This window comes from Onychostoma macrolepis, chromosome 19 (assembly GCF_012432095.1).
Source record: "Onychostoma macrolepis isolate SWU-2019 chromosome 19, ASM1243209v1, whole genome shotgun sequence".
In the NCBI taxonomy this organism is placed as follows: domain Eukaryota; kingdom Metazoa; phylum Chordata; class Actinopteri; order Cypriniformes; family Cyprinidae; genus Onychostoma; species Onychostoma macrolepis.
In genome coordinates, this window is record NC_081173.1 from 32,144,099 (window position 1) to 32,166,409 (window position 22,311).

General features: G+C 36.4%; 1 protein-coding gene across 1 annotated transcript in view; it reads left to right on the plus strand.

The window, feature by feature from the left end:
- The window catches only part of akap9 (A kinase (PRKA) anchor protein 9), a 118,514-nt gene extending 96,495 nt beyond the window's left edge, over positions 1-22,019 (plus strand). The window contains exons 37-55 of the mRNA XM_058753433.1: positions 216-626; positions 1,722-1,782; positions 1,957-2,081; positions 4,075-4,245; positions 5,145-5,306; positions 6,061-6,199; positions 7,248-7,389; positions 8,229-8,379; positions 9,222-9,323; positions 10,401-10,574; positions 10,762-11,276; positions 12,863-12,974; positions 13,079-13,261; positions 15,757-15,954; positions 17,617-17,849; positions 18,276-18,367; positions 18,918-19,047; positions 20,710-20,843; positions 21,381-22,019. Coding sequence (XP_058609416.1) covers positions 216-626; positions 1,722-1,782; positions 1,957-2,081; positions 4,075-4,245; positions 5,145-5,306; positions 6,061-6,199; positions 7,248-7,389; positions 8,229-8,379; positions 9,222-9,323; positions 10,401-10,574; positions 10,762-11,276; positions 12,863-12,974; positions 13,079-13,261; positions 15,757-15,954; positions 17,617-17,849; positions 18,276-18,367; positions 18,918-19,047; positions 20,710-20,843; positions 21,381-21,424 — 3,279 coding nt within the window. The 3' untranslated portion in view covers positions 21,425-22,019. The remainder of the gene's footprint in view (positions 1-215; positions 627-1,721; positions 1,783-1,956; positions 2,082-4,074; positions 4,246-5,144; positions 5,307-6,060; positions 6,200-7,247; positions 7,390-8,228; positions 8,380-9,221; positions 9,324-10,400; positions 10,575-10,761; positions 11,277-12,862; positions 12,975-13,078; positions 13,262-15,756; positions 15,955-17,616; positions 17,850-18,275; positions 18,368-18,917; positions 19,048-20,709; positions 20,844-21,380) is intronic.
- The last annotated feature ends 292 nt before the right edge of the window (positions 22,020-22,311 follow it).

Below are 22,311 nucleotides of genomic sequence, written 5' to 3' on the forward strand. Positions count from 1 at the left end.
ATTATTTATTTTAATTATTTATTTATTATAATTTCACATTTGTATAATTTTAATTCATTTTAGTACACGGTTGTGTGGAGTGACAGCAGCAAAATAATGCACAGAACTAAAGAATAAAAGCTGAGCTTAGCTAAATCGTCAGTGCAGGTCTTTCATAGAAACACAGACGTAACTCAGTTGGTGGTGATATATAAAGCGCCCTGTGTCTCTCTCAGGTCAGAGACGTGTCCATCGCTGAGCTGATGCACAAAGTTCAGGAGCTCCAGACAGCTTTGGCCAAATCCAGCGAGGAGCCGCTGTCCCAGCCTAAAAAGAAAGGAGAGCATCATGGGACGGACAGAAGCACAAGAAAAGCCCAGCCGTCTGTTCCTCGCAGGAGCTCCACAGAGCAGTGTGTGAGCGTGTGTGTGCAGACGGAGCCGTCCGGAGCCCAGGAGCTGCAGGAGATGGTGTTTGCGGGATACGAGGAGAAGATCGCACAGATGCAGGAGCTGCATGCGGCTGAGATCCTGGACATGGAGGCCAGACACATCTCTGAGAGCGAGACCCTGAGGAGAGAGAACCAGCAGCTGGAGCACGAGTGCGCAGTGCTGAGAGACGCCATACACACACTCCTGAGCTCCCAGGTCAGAGATACATATACTACATTTCTATTTTTAAATTATTTAATTATTACTGACTGTCTGTGATTAATGAAAAGACTGCTTATTGTGTTACTGCTTTTGCAAAGCGTCCTTGAGCCTGGGAAAGGCGCTATATAAATTAAACATTATTATTATTATTATTTTACGTTTTATGATTTAATTCATTTTATTTTTATTAATTATTTTATTAATAATTGTTTTTATATATATATATATATATATATATATATATATATATATATATATATATATATATATATATATATATATATATATATATATATATATATATATATAATTTTTTATATATATATTTATATCAATTTTATATTTTCTGTTTTCATTTTAAATTTAGTTAAAGTTTTAGTCTTTTTTTTTTTTTTTTCATTTTCATAATTTGTCTATATAGTATTTAATAATTTTTATTTCAGTTTTAGTTATGTCAGTACATCATGTTACACTAAATGAAAATGAGAAATATTGCATTGACTATAGTTTTTATTAATAATTTCTATTAGTTTTTCATTTTATATTTTCTATTTTAGTTAATGTTTTAGTAATTTTGTTTTGGTTTTAGTTTTAGTTTTTTATATGTATATATAATTTTTTATAAATTTTTGTTTTAGTTATTTTAGAAAATGAGAAAAATTGCAACTAGCTAAAATAAAACAAGTTTTATGTAATTTTATTTTATTTCAGTTAATGTTTAGTTTAAACTAACAAAACCAAAGAAACAAATGTTTAGTTCCAATCAAAGAAAATGTTTTTGTAGTTTAAGTTATAATAACCCTGATGTTACTTCAGAGTCACAAAGATGATGGAGTGACGATTAAAATGCTTTTTTACTTTGTTACTTGTGTAAAAAAAATCTAATTTGTTTCAGAAGTTTAACATTCATGAAAACAGTAATTTTAGTTTGTTTTTAAATAGCATGCACTAATGAATAATTCACAATAAAACCAGAAACATTTATTAAGAAAATAAATAGAGTCAGTTTTGAAATTCTCCTTTAAAGTGAATAAATGTGTCTGTATATATTGTGGATTGTTTGTAATATCCGATTATTGTTTTTCTCAGGCTCCGTCAGTGAGGTCTGAACGTCCAGCGGTCTCTCTGTTTAAAGATGGATACACCAGTGGTGAGATTTATAATTACTACAAATATAGGTCTGAAGGTCTTTTAATGGAGAATGTGCTCATTGTGACTCATTTCGCCAGCACAGGTCTCACACATCTTTACTGGCACTTTTGATGAATTGAATGCGTCCTCGATGAATAGAAGCAGTAATCTCTCGTGTGTTTTTGTGTCACAGACAGCGGTTCAGACTGGAGTCAGCGAGCGGGTTACGATCCTCCTCACCTGCAGCAGGAGAACCGCAGCACACCTGAAGGAGCGCACCGAGACACGGAGCCGGAGCTTCTGCCCGACAGGATCAAGGTGAGTCTGGCTGTTTAATGAAGACAGCGAGCGCACGAGGAGCTCATGGAGGAGGGATGGGCATTTTTGGCAATTTCTTATTTCGATCATAGATACAGCGGGTAAAATAAGTATTGAACACCATTTTTCTCAGTAAATATATTTCTAAAGGTGCTGTTGACTTGAAATTTTCACCAGATGTCGGTAACAACCCAAGCAATCCATACATACAAAGAAAACAATACAAATAAGTTCAGAAATTAAGTTATGTGTAAAAAAATGGAATGATGGGGCATGCAATGGAGACTGTTAAGAAAATGAATGTTAAAAATAAAAATATGACATGAACACCCGTCTATGAACACATAATTAGAACACAGTTAGATTATGATTATGATGCTGCAGTGTTATTAAAAAAGGAGCATCTAAAAAATAATAGCTGCCTGAGGTGAAGCTGACTTTGTCAATAAACTGAAGCCTGTTCCGACACATCCTATGATATTAATCAGATAACTTGGATACATAACATGCATGTTTTCGAAGCCATACGAAGTACGAAAACAGTTTTAATTGAAGTATGCCTGCTGTTGAATTAATATGACTAAAAAAAGCACTATTTAAAAAAAAAAGAAACGATATTATCGGAACCGATATCGGAATCGGCCGATGAAAGTGAAATACACAAATAACATTTAGACTGTGTTTCTGATTGAATAAAGCAGTAGTTGATGTCATGAATTAATGAGCATGTTTTGATTTAAAGGTCAGAAGCTGTAGCTTACATGAATAACACAAAATCACAAACATGACACTTGTAAATTAAATAATTCTGTTTATACTGATTTATTCATTAATGTGTTATATATTTTAAACGTTATGAGCTCTAAAAGATTTTCAGAATTTTTACAACGCTTTTGCTTTAGACCATCTACAAATGTTACATTTTAAAATAAAATGTTAAGGTTACTACTACATCTTTCTGAAAAAAATGCAGCAATGCATCCCTGTCTAAAAGCAACATGATCATCTCAAATAACTCAGTTATTGCATTTGAGCATGAAACTAAACACTAATATGCAGTGCATTCAGCATTAAAAGTTAATATCCCAACACATCCTATATTAGATTAATCAGATATACATGTAGCTCACAAATGTTAAATCTTAAAATGTTAAGGTTACTACTGCGTCTTTGTGGGAAAAAAATAAAAATAAAATGCAGCTATATATATATATATATGTATATGTGTATGTGTGTGTGTGTGTGTATGTATATATGTATGTATGTGTGTATATATATATATATATATAGTTTATTTATAGTTATTTTCAAATCTTCAATGTACTGTCATTATAAAATAACTTCATTATTGTTAATTTAATTCTAACAAATAAGTTCTTGTTAAAAACTAACCAAAATTATAAAACAATTTGCTCATAATTTCCACACAGGAGAGACTTGGTGTTGTTTCCAAACTAAATTAAATATATCGGCTATCGGCCAAAATGAGTTGAAAAATATCGGCATATCGGCAAAAATATCGTGCATCTCTATCTAAAAGTAATATATGACTGTCTCAAATAACTCAATATCTGGCATTGCATTTGAGCATGAAACTAAACACTAATATGCAGCACATTCAGCATGTTAATAAATGTTAATATCCCAACACATCCTATATTAGATTAATCAGATACGTATGTAGCTAAACCAGACATCACTGCGTGACTTCGAAAACATATTTTATTGGACTGTCCAGCTTTTAATGTATGTATAAAACTCTTTTATGAAGAGTTATTTAGTATAATTTAAAGTTTTATCATTTTTGTTAATGTAACATGTAATGTAACTTTTGTAATATAACTTGTGTTTGTTTGTTTGCTGACATGGCATTAAATAAAAATATACTACTACTGCGTGACTTCAAAGCCATGCTTCTCTCTCTTCTCACGTTTGGACCGTAGCCAGCTAAACAATCAGAGCTCAGGGTGTGTTTGTGTTCGTGTTCACACAGAGCCTGCTGCACGAGGTCCATCAGGAGGGCATGCAGGTGCTGTCTCTCTCCGAGCTGCCGCTGTCCGAAGCGGATCAACCTCCTCAGAGCTGGAGCAAAGAGAGAGACGCCTTCATCAACACCGTGGAGTCCCTGAAGCTCCTCATCAGCAGACTGCAGACGCACACACAGGTGAACACACACAAGCCAGACAGAGACACACCTTCACAGTGCAGGTCACTTCCAAGCGCTGCAGGTGCACTTTTGAAAAATTATCTAGAATTTCACGTTTTCTTTGACACACATTGCACATTTAATTATGCGTGCACTCTTGTAGAAATTAAAAATTAATTAATTAATAAACGTAATAATAGGAAAATAAAGGAATAAATGGCATGATTAAACAAATGAAATTAGTTTTAATTATATTTAGTATTAACATAATTTTTTACTTATTATATATATATATATACAAATATGTATTTACAATTATATAATTATTTTGATTTGACACTTTTGTGATTTAATACATTTTTATTAAGTTATTTTTATTTGATTTATTTAATTTGTGCATTTTTAAATTTAAAATTATTCATTTTAATTTTACATTTCTGTTATTTTTATTAATTTGTATGAAGCGTTTAAACTTCATTGAGTGTTTTATTTCAATTTATTTTTAACTTGTTCATTTTAATTTTGTAGTTTATGATTTGAATTCAATTTAGTATGTTTTATTTAGATTTTTATTACAGAATTTATTCTTTTTTTAAAAATTATATTTAGCCCTTCGTGAAATATTTAATTGTTTTAAATTTTTATTCTTTCACTTACTTTTTAGTTATTTCCATATTTATTCATTTATAAATTTGGAGGCGGTCCTAGTGTAACATCAAAAGCTCACAACTAACTAAGTGATAGAGATTGGACTAAAAAAAACTACATTTGAAAAAAATTAATAAATGAAAGAGTAATAAAGTAAATAAAATAAATAATAAAGGTAAAAGTAATACAAAAATGTATGTTCCAGTTATTCTTTGTTTTATGTTGTGTGTTTGATCCTGGTTCAGACGTGTTTTGTGTTCTCTGTGCAGGAGGATGGCGACTGGCGAGCGGAGCTGCTCTCGGCCGTCCAGCAGGTGTTTGTTCAGGAGCGAGACGTGCTAAAGAACGTCTTATACTCTCATCTGGAGCGACTGGACACGGCTGACGCTGTCATTCATCTCAACCAGCTGGAGAGAGCGCTAGCGGAGCAGGTTAGCATACGCCATTATTACTCAGACACCAGATATCATTCCTGATAATTTTTTTACTAGTGGATGCAGGACACTATAGTTCATTTATGTTAGTGAAGATTGCAAAATAAAGTAAACCGTGACGCATTAATCCCAAAAACTCTTCATACAGTGGACTACCAGCAAATTTGAAAAATATAGTAAAACTGTCTCAGTCTAAGTTACATTCACACTGGTGTTTTAGGAAGACAAACAAATTAGAATACAATAATAATAATAATAATTCAATGACAGTAATAGCCATATATTGTAAAACAATTGCACTGTAAAATAAATGCAAATTAATATTTCATAGGTATGTTATTTTTGCTTTACACTGCAGTAGGGAAATTACAATACTTTCCTAATTTCTAGACTTGAAAGAGATGTTTTGAATTTGGGCTGCATTTAAACCGCAATTCATGCTGCACTTTAAGCTTTTATTTTGACGGAAACTGCAGTAGAGTGGATCGAAGTGCTGCTTCGCTTTGAAACACGCAGAGAAAACAGACTTGATGAAGAGATTGAGCATATTGTGCTTTCGGTTCGAGTTCGTTTGACAGATAGCATTATGGCCCAAAACAAACATATTTTAAAAACTACACTTTTTGCCCAGAACACCTATTGTTTCATATCGAGACAGTTCTGGTATGGCGATACTGATGATATCGTTACATCGCTGTGAGAGTTACTGTAAGCAGGGGTTGTAAGGGTCTGTGTTGAATGTTGTGTTCAGGACGCGAGGCACAGGGAGCTGATGGCAGCGCTGTTGTCCGCCGACAGAAACAGCCTGCGCTCGGAGATCCAGCAGCTCAGAGATCAGCTTCACTCGCTCACGGCGGAGCAAACACAGCGCCACCGTCAGGACAGCGCCGGTATGACACGCTCAGCTACTGACAACACCAGCACCAGTGTTGGGTCTAATTAGTTACTGTAATTTAATTACTTTTCCCTTGAAAAGTAAAGTAAGGGATTGCTCTTATTTTTTCTGTAATTTAATTACAGTGACTTCTTATGTAATTGAACTTAATACGGTGTGTATATATACTGTAGAACATTTATACACAATACAGTACAATAGTGGATTTAACATCTAACCTTAAAATGCATGCTTTTTATGTATACTTCTCACTTTAAATACTTTGGTGAGTTAATAAGAATATTAGTAACACTTTAGTGTCCAATTCTCACTGTTAACTAGTTGTTTATTAGCATGAATATTACTGGATATTGGCTGTTTATTATTACTTAAAAAGCACATTTGTGACCCTGGAGCACAAAACCAGTCTTAAGTCGCTGGGGTATATTTGTAGCAATAGCCAAAAATACACTGTATGCCAAAAATCATTAGGATATTAAGTAAAGATCATGTTCCATGAAGATATTTTGTAAATTTCCTACCGTAAATATATCAAAACTTCATTTTTGATTAGTAATATGCATTGCTAAGAACTTCATTTGAACAACTTTAAAGGTGATTTTCTCAATATTTAGATTTTTTTGCAATATCGATGTCTTATTCTGAAGACCTTATTCTAAATCCTTAATCCGACCCAGTTCTTAAACTTTACAACTACTTTGCTAAGTATTAATGAGCAGTAATTAGAAGTATATTGAGGAAATAGTTAATAGTGAGAATTGGACTCTAATCTAAAGTGTGACCAGAATAATTTATGAAGTTACTTGAAAGAATTAAAAGAACCGTTTCATGTCTGTATCATTAACATGTCGAGGTTGATTTAGGATTTAGAAAGTAATTAGTAATTAAATACTTTTGGGAGAGAGTAATTTGTAAAGTAATATAATTACACTGTTAAAGATGTAATTAGTAGCTAGTACTTAATTACTTTTTTAGAGTAACTCGCCCAACACTGATCAGCTTCAGCTTCCACTGCATACAGGCTTTTATTCTTTGTTGATCAGGAACGGAGAGCGAGAGGCCGCCGGTCGAGTCCGGCTCTGATAGACTGGAGGAGATGAAGACTGAACTCAACCAGACTAAACTAGAGCTGGAGAGCGCTCTACAGTCACAACACAAACACCTGAAGGAGCTCGACACACTCCGGTAACACACACACACACGCTTAGTCATACACACTCTCACTTGTGAAAGATTAAATCATGACATCTGGCACACAAGATTGTTTTAATAAAATTATATATCATAATTAAATATCTGAATAAAATCATAATATCGCAACAATACAAATAATTTATTCTATTGTGTTATACATTTATATAAATTAGTAATTAAAAATAAATTCAATTTAATAAGTAAGATGTATAATTTTTATTATATATGATAACATTTATAAAGATTAAATAAAATATATACATTAAATAAATATAATTTATTACTTGTAATTATTTACGTTTTGTATAGATATCATATATTATAATATATACATATATTGTTTATATTTATCTAAATGACTAAAGTAATACATAATAAATATATATATATATATATATATATATATATATATGTATTATAAAATACATAAAATAAATGTGTACAATTAATATTTAAATAATATTAAAAAATCTGTATATTTTCATAAAAATGTTTTTGTATATTCATAAGTGTAAGTGATTTTGATATCTGTCGGGGACATTTTATGTTCACTATTCCTGAAGCAAATAGCATTCGCATTAGCTTTAACGTTCAGATTATTCCACTTTATGTCTTGCCTCGTTTTGTTTGTCAAAAGGGCGGATTGCTCTTCGGCACGACAAATGCACACGTACAGCTATTTACTGTAATTATGACAGTCTGTAGTATCTACAGTATATTTACCACTCACTTGTTAACTGTAGGGGCTTCAAAGTCACAAACATACACAAAACTGCGTATAGAGCTGCTTCAAGGACTGAATAAAGCTTGTGTGTGTGTGTGTGTGACAGGGCGGAGGTCTCACTGAAGGCTGCTGAGGTCGACACACTGAACGACAGACTGGCTCACGAGCAGAAGAGAGCCAGAGAGCTGCAGTGGGCCTTCGAGAAGGAGAAATGCAAGTCTGACAGGAAGGAGGAGACCGAGAGAGAGGAAGTGGAGGTAAAATATATTGTGTGTATATTGATGGGTTATAAGCAGTGGTGGGGAAAGTTACTTTTAAAAGTATTGTGTTACTCCCTAAAAAGTTACTACTTTTTATGGAAAGTAATGTGTTACGTTGCTTTTGAGTAACTTTTTAAATCTGGGCAGGGCTTGCTTGTTTGTTTTTAATATAAAAAAGTTCTTCTTTTACAAATGTAAAGCCCTTCCACAACAAAAGTGAAATGAATGCGTCTCAGACTGAAGGAGATATAGATTCACGTCTGTACAGTAGAGGGCGCAGCTCAAACTAATCACATGAAGAATATGACGCAGAAGAAGAAAGTTCAACACAAATGTGTCATTTTTGCTTATTAGTATGGTTGAATTGGATCATTGAAGGTCAGCAGCAAGACATCGGTTAATAAAATAGGATTAAATACATAAATTATATTTATCTTAACATATTATTATAGGATTGTATAATATTCTGAGTTTGCATTTCACCGTTTTTATTGATTTTGAGGAACGCTGAATGTGTTTTTGTGCAGGTGAGATGAGTATATAATGCTGATATTTAGTCTAGAACTACAGTGAGATCATGTTCTTACTCCTGATTTCTCTCAACACCAGAGCTGTCACTCAATACATGAGCAACACAGTAACTGGAGTTAACTATCTGAAAAAGTAACTCAGATATTTCCTTCTAAATTAAAATGCGTTACTTTACTAGTTACTTGAAAAAAGTAATCTGATTACGTAACTCGTGTTACTTGTAATGCGTTACCCACAGCGCTGGTTATGAGTCACATGTAAAATAAAGCGCAAAGTGAGAAGTGTTTTAATTGAAGGCGTCTGCGCAGGATCTGAAGCTGTCTCTGGAGGAGCTGTCGAGCGCTCTGGAGAAGGAGAGACGGGTTTCGGCTCGGCTCAGAGAGCAGGAGCTCAGCGTCTCAGAGCTGCAGGTATCAGGCTTCATTTCATCAGCTATTTGCAATTTTAGTTTTAGTCCCGTGTATTTTTTATAATATTTAGTCAACCTTATCCTATTTAATTTTAGTCGACTAAGGCCTGGTTCCACAGACAGGGTTTTAGACTAAGCCAGGATTAGGCCATAGTTCAATTTTATAAACGTACTTAGAAAAAAACATTACTGGTGCCCCTCTTCAGACAAAATAAAGGCACTGATATATTTTAAGATCAATCAGTGCAAGTTTCTTTCAGCTGAAACTGCTCAGACTTACATTTTAGGCTTAAACCTTGTCTGTGAAACCAGGGGTAAAATCTCAACATAGTTTAGTTTTAGTCGAAGAACATCTAAAGTATTTTAGTCAAAGAAAACTTGACATTTAGCAATAAGATTATTATTATTATTAATTAACTGTACAGCAGTATTAATTTTGGCAACCGTTTTTAATTTAGTAGTTTAGTAATGTTATCATATTTAGTCAACCTTGTCCTGTTTTTGTTTAGTCAAGTTTGTCAACGAAATTTAGTCATTAGTCACATTTTCGTCATGCTGTATAATGGTTAAGCTGATAAAAATTATTTTTGCTCAAAATTATAATCATAATGATTGTTGTCATCTAAGAAATTTACTTTTGCGTTTCAGGTATTGCACTTTCGTCAGTAAGCACAAATCAATAGAATGGACTCATACATGGAGTATTTTACCTTATCAAGTCTACTGATTTATTATAGGCTTATATATATATATATATATATATATATATATATATATATATATATATATATATATATATATATATATATATATATATATATATAATATTAATACCAAAGACTAATGCAATCTCTCTGTCTACATTATGAAAACTGGTAAAACAAACGAAAAATATTATAACCGTGTAATTCCTAGTAATTCCAAATTGCATTCCGAATTGTATAATAAATAAATTATTGTTAGTTATTGTTTATTGATCTTATTGTCGTCTCGTATTAGTCATGGGAAAAGAGCTCATTGATGAACATTTTTCGTCATAGTTTTGGTTAACGAATTGAACGATCTGATGTGTGTTTAGGTGCAGTTAGAGGCTCAGAGCGCTCGATCGGTGGAGCTCAGCGGCGCTCTGGAGAAACAGAAGGAGCTCAACACACAGCTGCTGCAGCGCTTCCAGACGAGCTCCACGTCAAACCCGCAGCCTGAGTCTGAGACACACACCTCCCTCATGCAGGCCGAGGCCTCCTGCAGCCAGGCGAGTCAATCACACCTGCTCACCGCCTCAAGAAACACTTCATTATTCATCAGTGCATGTTGTGTTAAGGAAAAACATGTTTTAATAGTTTTCATTTTTTAATTAAAATTAATATTTTTTACATTTTAAAATGATATTTGTCTTAATTTTTTATAAAAATGCAATAATTTTCTGCTGCTGTGTGCAGGTGGAGGCCGGCGTTCTCTCTGTGGAGGCTCTCCTGCAGACGCAGCTGGCCGAGAAGCAGACGCAGGTGGTGCAGATGATGGAGGAGCTGGAGAGACACAAGCTGGAGGCGCTGCAGCGCAAGCAGCAGTGGGACAAGGAGAAATCCGCCGCCGCGCAGGACCAGAATGCACTGCGGGCGACACGCGACGGCCTGGAGAGACGGGCGAGCGAGCTGCAGACAGAGCTGGAGAGAGAGAGAGACGGCGTCAGGAGGCTGGAGAGAGACAGAGACAGACTGCAGGAGACACTGAGACAGCTGGAGGATCACAACCAGAGCACCAGATCAGACACCCGGCCTGAGGATCGAACCCGGGACTGGGTGTTGCAGACGGGAGACGCTCAGACGCTGGAGTCCAACACCGCGTCCCTGCGTGAGGGTCAGAGGTCAGATCCCAAACACATGGACAGCATCCTCAGCAGACTGCAGCTCATCGCCGCCAAGATCAACAGCCTGACCAGCGAAAGCCCAGACAGGTACGACAGCACTGTTAAAGAGAGAGTACACCAAAGATACAAACTAGCTGTTGATTTACTCACCCTCAGGCCATCCAAGATAAAGATTTTTAGATGAAACCGTGCTGCTTTGTCATTTTGAGAGTCAAAAAAGCACATACAGACAAGACAAAATGAATCCCCGTGTCTCCTGATGATATCTTGAGGTCTTACGAAGCAAAACGATCAGTCTGTGCAAGAAGCTGAACATTATTTACAACATTATTACCTGTAATCCAGAGCCAAGAAATACGATTATTTTCCGTGAACTGCTTCTCTCAGACAGTTTGTTTACATAAACACACAATGATGACACGCATACGCTATTATATTATTAAAGCTCCCAATAATGATGTGTAAATGCATGTTGATATTTAGTCTAGAACTACAGTAAGATCATGTTCACACACAACGCTCTGCACTTACTCCTGATTTCTCTCAACATGGCAACACCAGAGCTGTCACTCAATACATGAGAAACTGGAGTTACTTATCTGAAAAACTAACTCAGATATTTACTTCTAAATTGAAAAGTTATGCATTACTAGTTACTTTAAAAAAGTAATTTGGTTACGTAACTCACGTTACTTGTAATGTGTTACCCTAACACTGTCAGCAGCTCATCAGTCTTCAGTCCGAGTCGAACTGATTCCTCAGTTCAGTTACTGTTGGAGGAACTGGAGCGCTGAATCAGTTCATTCATCATAGGATCAGATTTGCCAGAGCTTTGGCTCATTTCCAGTCGCGGTGACTGTCAGGTGTCTGAAACTTTTTGAGTTTGATTGAGTAACTTGTAGATCTGTGTTGCTTGAGTCGTGAACTGATTCAGACACTTCAGTCTAAAGGTGCGTTCACACCAGACGCGAATGAAGCGTTAAGCGCGAGTGATTTACATGTTAAGTCAATGCAAAGACGCGAATGGACATCTTGCGGTGCGGTTCGCGCGAATGACGCGATTTGCGCGAATTGAGCGCTTCGGGCGTTTGACGCGCTTAACGCGCTTAACACAATAGTATAGTAAAAAATTGTTATTTGTGATTGGACCAGTGTAGTGTAATGAGACGAGCCACCTGGCAGAAGCCCCTCCTTGACGCCAATGAAGCGAGTAAACTCAAAATGTTCAATCGTCCAACTACGCGCGAATAGCGCGATTTATTCGCGCAAGTCGCGTCTGGTGTGAACGCACAGTAACTCTGTGAACTGGTTTAACTAGTTCACGAAAAATAACTGGTTCAAAAGAATGATTCGTTCATAAACCGGACATCACTCCAGACCGTTTGTCTGAGGCTCTGGATTACAGGTTATAATGCTGTAAATAATGTTCAGTTTCCTGCACAGACCGATCATTTCACTTCATAAGACCTCCAAATATCATCAGGAGCCGCAGGTATTAATTTTGTGTTGCCTGTATATGCTTTTCTTGACTCTCAAAATGATGGTAGCCATTGACTTGCATTTTATGAATCATTAAGGAGCCCGGTTTCTGCTAATAATCTTTTTTACTGTTCTACTGAATAAAAAAGTCATTTGTGCAAGTGTTGCAGCCCATGACGTGTGTGTGTGTGCAGGTTATCTGGGCAAGCGCCGGACCGGGACAGTCTAGCATGGCTGCAGAGTAATGTACAGGATGTGATGTCACTGTTACAGCATATCCCATCAGCCCCCTCTGGTCTCCCAGAGGTGAGTGAGCACATTGACACGGGTGTAACAGAATGTGGCTTATTCATGTAATGGACCATTGTCAATACATGTTTGATTATATAAATGTGTGTGTGTGTGTGTAGAGCACCACGCTGCTGGTGGGAGGATCGTCCAGTCTGCTAAACGAGCGTTTACTCAGACAGAACGCAGAGCTCACGGGATTTGTTAGCAGACTGACAGAAGAGAAGAACGACCTGCGAAACCAGTTACTGAAGCTGGAGGAGGAGCTGCGCAGATACAGACAGAAGAAAACCTCCACCGAGAGCGTGAGTGAACCAATGAACGAGTGAATGAATGAATCAGTTATAGAGGAAAACCACCGCCGAGAGTGTGAGTGAACCAATGAACGAGTGAATGAATGAATCAGTGAATCAGTTATAGAAGAAAACTGCCACCGAGAGCGTGAGTGAACCAATGAACGAGTGAATGAATGAATCAGTTATAGAGGAAAACCACTGCCGAGAGCGTGAGCGAACCAATGAATGAGTGAATGAATGAATCAGTGAATCAGTTATAGAAGAAAACTACCACCGAGAGCGTGAGTGAACCAATGAATGAGTGAATGAATTAATCAGTGAATCAGTTATAGAAGAAAACTGCCACCGAGAGCGTGAGTGAACCAATGAACGAGTGAATGAATGAATCAGTTATAGAGGAAAACCACCGAGAGCGTGAGCGAACCAATGAATAAGTGAATGAATGGATCAGTGAATCAGTTATAGAAGAAAACTACCACCGAGAGCGTGAGTGAAGCAATGAATGAGTGAATGAATGAATCAGTGAATCAGTTATAGAAGAAAACTACCACCAAGAGCGTGAGTGAACCAATGAATAAGTGAATGAATGGATCAGTGAATCAGTTATAGAAAACTACCACTGAGGCGTGAGTTGAACCAATGAGCGAATGAATGAATGAATGAATGAATCAGTGAATCAGTTATAGAAGAAAACTACCACCAAGAGCGTGAGTTGAACCAATGAATGAGTGAATGAATGAATCAGTGAATCAGTTATAGAAGAAAACTGCCACCGAGAGTGTGAGTGAACCAATGAATGAATGAATCAGTGAATCAGTTATAGAAGAAAACTACCACTGAGAGCGTGAGTTGAACCAATGAACGAGTGAATTAATGAATCAGTTATAGAAGAAAACTACCACCGAGAGCGTGAGTTGAACCAATGAACGAGTGAATGAATGAATCAGTTATAGAAGAAAACTACCACCGAGAGTGTGAGTGAACCAATGAATGAATGAATGAATGAATCAGTTATAGAAGAAAACTACCACGGAGAGCGTGAGTGAACCAATGAACGAGTGAATGAATGAATCAGTGAATCAGTTATAGAAGAAAACTACCACGGAGAGCGTGAGTGAACCAATGAACGAGTGAATGAATGAATCAGTGAATCAGTTATAGAAGAAAACTACCACGGAGGCGTGAGTGAACCAATGAGCAGTGAATGAATGAATGAATCAGTTATAGAGGAAAACCACCGCCGAGAGCGTGAGCGAACCAATGAATAAGTGAATGAATGGATCAGTGAATCAGTTATAGAAGAAAACTACCACCGAGAGCGTGAGTGAACCAATGAATGAGTGAATGAATGAATCAGTGAATCAGTTATAGAAGAAAACTACCACCAAGAGCGTGAGGAACCAATGAATAAGTGAATGAATGGATCAGTGAATCAGTTATAGAGGAAAACCACCGCCGAGGCGTGAGCGAACCAATGAATAAGTGAATGAATGAATGAATCAGTGAATCAGTTATAGAAGAAAACTACCACCAAGAGCGTGAGTTGAACCAATGAATGAGTGAATGAATGAATCAGTGAATCAGTTATAGAAGAAAACTACCACCGAGAGTGTGAGTGAACCAATGAATGAATGAATCAGTGAATCAGTTATAGAAGAAAACTACCACTGAGAGCGTGAGTTGAACCAATGAACGCAGTGAATGAATGAATCAGTTATAGAAGAAAACTACCACCGAGAGCGTGAGTTGAACCAATGAACGCAGTGAATGAATGAATCAGTTATAGAAGAAAACTACCACCGAGAGTGTGAGTGAACCAATGAATGAATGAATGAATGAATCAGTTATAGAAGAAAACTACCACGGAGAGCGTGAGTGAACCAATGAACGAGTGAATGAATGAATCAGTGAATCAGTTATAGAAGAAAACTACCACGGAGAGCGTGAGTGAACCAATGAACGAGTGAATGAATGAATCAGTGAATCAGTTATAGAAGAAAACTACCACGGAGAGCGTGAGTGAACCAATGAACGAGTGAATGAATGAATCAGTGAATCAGTTATAGAAGAAAACTACCACCGAGTGCGTGAGTGAACTAATGAACGAGTGAATGAATGAATCAGTTATAGAAGAAAACTACCACCGAGAGCGTGAGTCAACAAATGAATCAATGAATGAATCAGTAAATCAATCACAGACAGAAGAAAATCACTGCTTAGAGCGTGAGTGAACAAATCAATGAATGAATCAGTGAACCAATTAAAGACAGAAGTAAAACCACCGCTGAGAGCATGAGTGAACAAATGAATGAGTGAATGAATGAATGAGTGACTCCATCACAGGCAGAAGTAAGTCACTGCAGAGAGTGTGAGTGAGTGAATCAGTCAATGAACGAATGAATCAGTGAATCAGAATCTTTCTTTTTTGTAAGAAATATTAAGTGTACGTACAGACGATGTGGAAACGGCATCTATAAAGTGGCGTTGTTCTTGTGGTTAAACAGAGTTGGATCCGGGCTGGCGGGGAGCGTCAGGAGCTGGTGGTGTTTTCTAGCGAGCGTGACTCGTGGGCTCAGGAGAGGAATCGTTTGGAGAAGTCTCTCCGTCAGGCCGAGGCAGAACTGACTCGTCTGAGAGCAGAGATTCGCTCTGAAACGCTGCGGGATCTGACCGGAGCCGATCTGGACAACGCGGCCCTCAGGGTGAGCGTTCGCAACCAATGATGCCTTTCATTTTTTTCTTGCTGAGCTAAACTTTTCTCTATCGGGCGAACATTTCGTCCACCTGAGCAAAAACATTCTTTATAGCAGACCTGTACAGCGCGCACACAAAAAAGAGCGCAACTTTTAACTGTAATGTGCTATTTATATTTGATTTCACTGTTGATGTAACTAAATGATGCACATTTTAGGTTACCAGAGAAAACCTTTTTTTTTTTTACAGTGCTGTTACCAAGAAATTCTATTGAATACGTTGTCAATTCTTTATAATAATATAATTAGTGCTGTCAAATGATTAATCGTGATTATTTGCATCCAAAAAAAAAAAAAGTTTACATAATATATGTGTGTACTGTGTATATTTATTGTGTATATATAAATACACACACATGCATGTATATATTTCAGAAAAATGTTATGTTCATATATTAAATATATTTATATATAATATAAATTATATGAATATAAATACATGTAAATATTTTCAAAATATATACTGTATGTGTGTTTTTATACAGTATATGCATAATAAATATACACAGTACACATTGCGTAAATAAACTTTTATTTTGGATGCGATTGATCGTTTGACAGCACTAAATGTAATATAATATTGCATAATATAATACAATATAACGAATATGAAAAAGGAAGCAGATATTGGTCATGAATACTGTTTAATTTGAGTAAAACTAGCGTATCTACACACAGAAATTTAAAAGTATACACGGCAACCCGTCAAAATAAATGTTTGGTTTAACTTGAAGAAATTGTTGCAGAAATATATTACTGTAATTCTACTACTACTGTTGAAAATTTTATAAAACTTTTATTTTTTAAGGAATAATCACACAATATTTTTTCTATGTTTCAATTTGAGTAGAAATCGTTTTTTTTTCTTCATTTTCACATTTTATACCTTCGGTTTATAACCAGGAAAATGAAAATAAACAACACAGAATTTCAAAAGGCTATTGTAAGAATAAATAAAAAATATTTTCAATATGTTCAAATAATTTGACATGCTAAAACAGAATTTGGTAACAACCATAAGGTGTGAAAAAAATAAAACATTTCAAAGGGCCCTAAACATGTAATTTTTGTTCAACTTTAAACTGATTTAAAATTATTCATTAAAATTATAAAACATATATATGACCCTGCAGCACAAAAGCAGTCATAAGCAGCACAGGTATATTTGCAGCAATAGCCAACAATACATTGTATGGGTCACAATTATCCATTTTTCTTTTATGCCAAAAATAATTAGGATATTAAGTAAAGATCATGTTCCATGAAATATATCACTACTGTAAATGTATCAAAACTTAATTTTTGATTAGTAATATGTATTGCTAAGAATTCATTTGAACAACTTTAAAGGTGATTTTCTCAATATTTAGATTTTTTTGCTCCCTCAGATTCCAGATTTTCAAATAGTTGTATCTCAGACAAATATTATCCGATCCTAACATACCATACATCAATGGAAAGATTATTTATTCAGACCCTTATGACTGGTTTTGTGGTCCAGGGTCATATATTAGATATTAAAATTCAATTTAACCGTTAAAACGGAGTCCAGAAAAATTCAATGTTAAAAATTAAATGAATGTTTTTTTTGCCGCCCTTCTGTCTCCACAGAGGATGTATGGGAAATACCTGCGCGCCGAGAGCTTCCGGAAGGCTCTGATCTATCAGAAGAAGTATCTTCTGCTGCTGCTGGGAGGATTTCAGGAGTGTGAGGAGGCCACGCTGTCTCTGATCGCCCGGATGGGCGGCTTCCCCGCACACACCTGTCTGGAGTCTGTGAGCCATCAGCGCAGGGGCTTCACACGCTTCAGATCGGCCGTGCGCGTCTCCATCGCCCTCTCCAGGTACACACACACCTTCACAGTTCACTGGGGATGTAACAATGAGCCGCGAGAAAATCAATTCAAATATGTGACGATTCAAATCGGTTGCTAAACAAATCGCGATACAACTGACTGTCTTCAGAAAAGTTTACGTGGTATTTTCTTTTCATCTTGCCTCTGAACAAAAGTCTGATTTACTTTAATTTTACCTTTTTATGATTTATTAAATTTAATTATTAGCTTTTCCTTTGTGAATCCCTCTGTTATAGTAACTGACAGAGTCTAAGTTTACTGAGCCATTAGCGAGATGTTTCAGGTTTGGTCTTTAAATTTGACGGTCGAGTCACAGAGTCCTGTTGAAAGACGGTTTCTGGCTTCAGCTTGTAAGTGTATTATCTAGCAGACACTGATTGGCTGGTAATGCTGGATGAACGCTGTCTCCTGCAGGATGAGGTTTCTGGTGAAGCGATGGCAGAGAGCAGCTGGAGGAAGTGTGACGTCTCAGATTGTCAACAGAAACGGCCTCGCTCAGATCACAGGTGACAGTCTCTCATTACACACACACACACACACACACATACTGTCTGATACCTGATACAGGACAACACAGTTTTATGAGCATTTTTGTTGAAACCGAGGTACATTTTATTTTTTAGGATTCTTTGATGAATAGAAATCATTAGGGATGAAACGATATTATCAATATAATATCTCGATATAATCGTGGTCACATGATGATATGAAACGATCTTCTGATGTGAGTGTATCACGCGTTTGAGAACACAGTTATGCTTTATTTGCGCGGCAGATGATTACAGCATTTCACTAGATTTGTAGCGAGATGTTTTTGTGCCTGTTTTCACTGAAGCTGGAGTTTTCCGTCAAAATAAAAGCGCGGTGCAGTATGACTTGCTCATAATTTTTTTTTTAAATATCACAATAAATATCGTAGACTTTATATTACAGTATTATCATGAGATTTTGATATCGTTACGTCCCTAGAAAGCATTTATTTGAAATGGCAATCTTTTGTGACATTATAAATGCACGTATGAAGTATTAATTTGTTGTGTTAAACGTTGTCTGAAGGTGCGGATGTGAGGAACGAGTCGTCGTATCTTCACCCCGGCGGTGTGGAGGCGTTCAGAGAGAGACGAACGACCAGCCGCGGACGTACGGGACGAGACTCCCCTCGCTCCGCTGCATCGCTCCAGCACAGGTGCATACTCACACAACACTCATTCTGGTCTCACACACACATGCATTCATTATATAGAAACATGTCAATAATCACACATCAATTTTGGCTGAGAAATCACCCCCAACTGTGTTTGTTGAGAGAAGCATTTAATGAACTTTACAAAAAGTAGCTTTAGAAAGATTAATTTTGATTTAACAAGAATAATGAAAATAAATGGACATTAATTAGGACTGGGCGATATGGGCTTAAAAATATATCACAATATTTCTGGTATTTATTGCGATAACGATATCAATGCCGATAATTCAGGGAATCCTGTTTCTTTAGAGAAAAGTATTATTTTTCCCATTTTTACCCAAAATTGGGTGTTGTGAGCATTACTGAGTACACACGTAATACCTGTTTAACTCCTACTGGAAGCCGGGGGGCGCTCTTGCGCAGAAACTCCACATGCATCGCAGAAGTAATAGCACTGACGACGCTCCAGGAAATCCCTAATGTGGACAAAGTATCCAGTTATCGCTGAATAAAACACACAACGCAGATAGAGAAATTTTAACTGAAGAAACTTGAAGACAATAAACATACGATTGCACAAAATATATGAAGTTCAAGCAATCCTGGGTATTTTTATAAGGAAAGTATATTTATAATGCAATGCTAATTGACACTGTATATATAACACTATCATTCTGTGATATGAAACCACGTCTGGTCAAAAAAAGAAGTTATTTCAAACACTCGACTATGTTATGTAGTTATTTTGTAGAAAAAGCATGTCAGTAAATGATATCTTTGTTGGACGACAGGTTTGTAAACCGGCTCATACACACAGAACTGTATCGCACACATGCTAGTACTGTACTATATTTATTCAGAGCGATTGTTTGTTGCGCTGTCCAGCCCTGAACAAACCAGTTTCAGACTATAGAAGGAACTCTTCGTTTAGCGATAAACTCCTCCTCACCCGCCTTCCACGATGTCGCTCCGCACTGTCTTTATCGTTATTATCGCTGGAAGACTAATTCTTATCGTGGGGACAATTTTTACCGGTGTATCGCGAACGATAAGATATCGCCCATCCCTAACATTTATGTTTTTTAATGAGTATTGAAATATTAAATGAAAAAAAGATCAAATGATTCTCTCAATATAAAACTAAAGTCACTGTTTTAATGAGTGAGTCATTGAATCATTCATTCTGCTGATTTGTTCAAACAGTTGATTCATTCAGAAACAAAGCAAGTGACTGAATGAATGAGTCACTGAATCATTGACTTACTTGATTCGTTCAAACAGCTGATTTATTTTGAAACAAATCAAGTGACCCTCTTTATGAATGAGTCATTAAATCATTGACTCGCTCATTTTGTTCAGTTGACTAATTCATTTAGAAACAATTCAAATGACTGTTTTTATGAATGAGTCACTGAATCATTGACACTCGATTCATTCAAACAGTTCATTCATTCAGAAACTAATCAAATGACTGTCTTTATGAACGAGTTACTGAGTCATTGACTTACTTGATTTGTTCAAACAGCTGATTTATTTGGAAACGAATCAAGTGTGACCCTCTTTATGAATGAGTCATTGAATCATTGACTTGCTCATTTGGTAAGTGCTTCAGTGTAAGATGACGGACCGGTCTGGACGTGTGTTTGATGTTTGTGGCTGTAGGTTTCACTCGATGGCCGGTGACGGCGGAGGTTTGCAGTGTTCACACCTGCAGAACTACGACCCTGACCGCGCTCTCACCGACTACATCTCTCGTCTGGAGGCTCTGCAGAGACGTCTGGGCAGTGTGCAGTCAGGTAACCACGGCAACATGACGGACAGTCACCATAGTTACAGGAGTACAGTCACGCTGTTATCAGCATTAAGCCCCGTTCACACCAAGAAAGATAACGATATTAGCGTCCACAGCAGCGGACCATATCCTCTGTTTATTCTAAGCACACGCTCGTCTGCCGCTTTAAATTCTCGATGGCTGTCAATGTTTGTATCGTCATCAGCTGAAAAAATCATTCTGAAAATTATTCCAACAATATCATTTCTCTGTGCCTTTATGGTTATAGCTGTAGTGTGGACTCTGCTATTCTGAAAGATTTTTAGAACTATATCTTTATGATTATCTTTATATATATATATATATAACTATATGTATATGTATATGTATATATATATATATATATATGTGTATATATGTGTGTGTGTGTGTATATATATATATATATATATATATATGTGTCTTCTGTGATATCATTTAGAAATAATAAAGGACTAGATTTGATTTGATTAATAAGGACTGTATTTTTTATGCTGATTGAAGCGTTTCTTCTTTCCCGCAGGTTCCTCTTCGTACGCTCAGTTGCACTTTGGAGTCAGAAGATGAAGGTCTTCATTTACATTGAAACTGGCTTGAAGAAACTCAGTTGCCTTCTCTTGTGCTGAGCTGCTGTGCTTTTGTATTCTGACGATAAACGTGTACAATTCTGTGGGACCAAAACCACGTTTGTTTCTTTTGTTTTGTGTTTGCGTGAGTCATCTTATAATCAAGCTTTCGTTGGCAGCACTTGAAACCGCTTCAACGTCTGTACATTAGTTCTACCTTATTTGTTGTTAAAGGAAAGCAATCATGTTACTGTATATTTGTGGAATGCTAATTTAAGTTGATTAATTTAAGAGGTGTTGAGAGAGTTTGGACCAGGACGGCTGCTATCGGACTCTGGATAACACGGCTGCTGCGCTTCACGACGCTGTACTCGTCAGAAACACTAACCAAACGAGCCTCGTTAAGGCTTTCAGAGCTTCGTCGTGCGCAGCGGCTCGCTGTTATCAGATACTCTACACTGTGTTTTATTCGCTCGCTCCCATGAAAAGAGCTGAGGACATTTGTAGAAGACATATTTTTGTAAAGGTAGGAGCTTCGGATTTTATGGGTATTTTGTCAAAACTGAAATAAAAATTAATATAATATTTGAAAACTGCCTTTGACTCTGTTCTCTTTTTCTGTATCCTGCTTCGTTTTTTTTTTTTGAGTATGATACTGTATGTAGTAATCATTTATGCATGACTGTGGACTAAAAATGGTCCATATTTGTGAGCCTGCAGCACAAAAGCAGTCATAAGCAGCACAGCTATATTTGCAGCAATAGCCAACAATACATTGTATGGGTCACAATTATACATTTTTCTTTTATGCCAAATATTTGTATATATATATTTATTTTATCAAATATACAATTGCAAACATAATTAATCCCGTGGGGTGATTACATG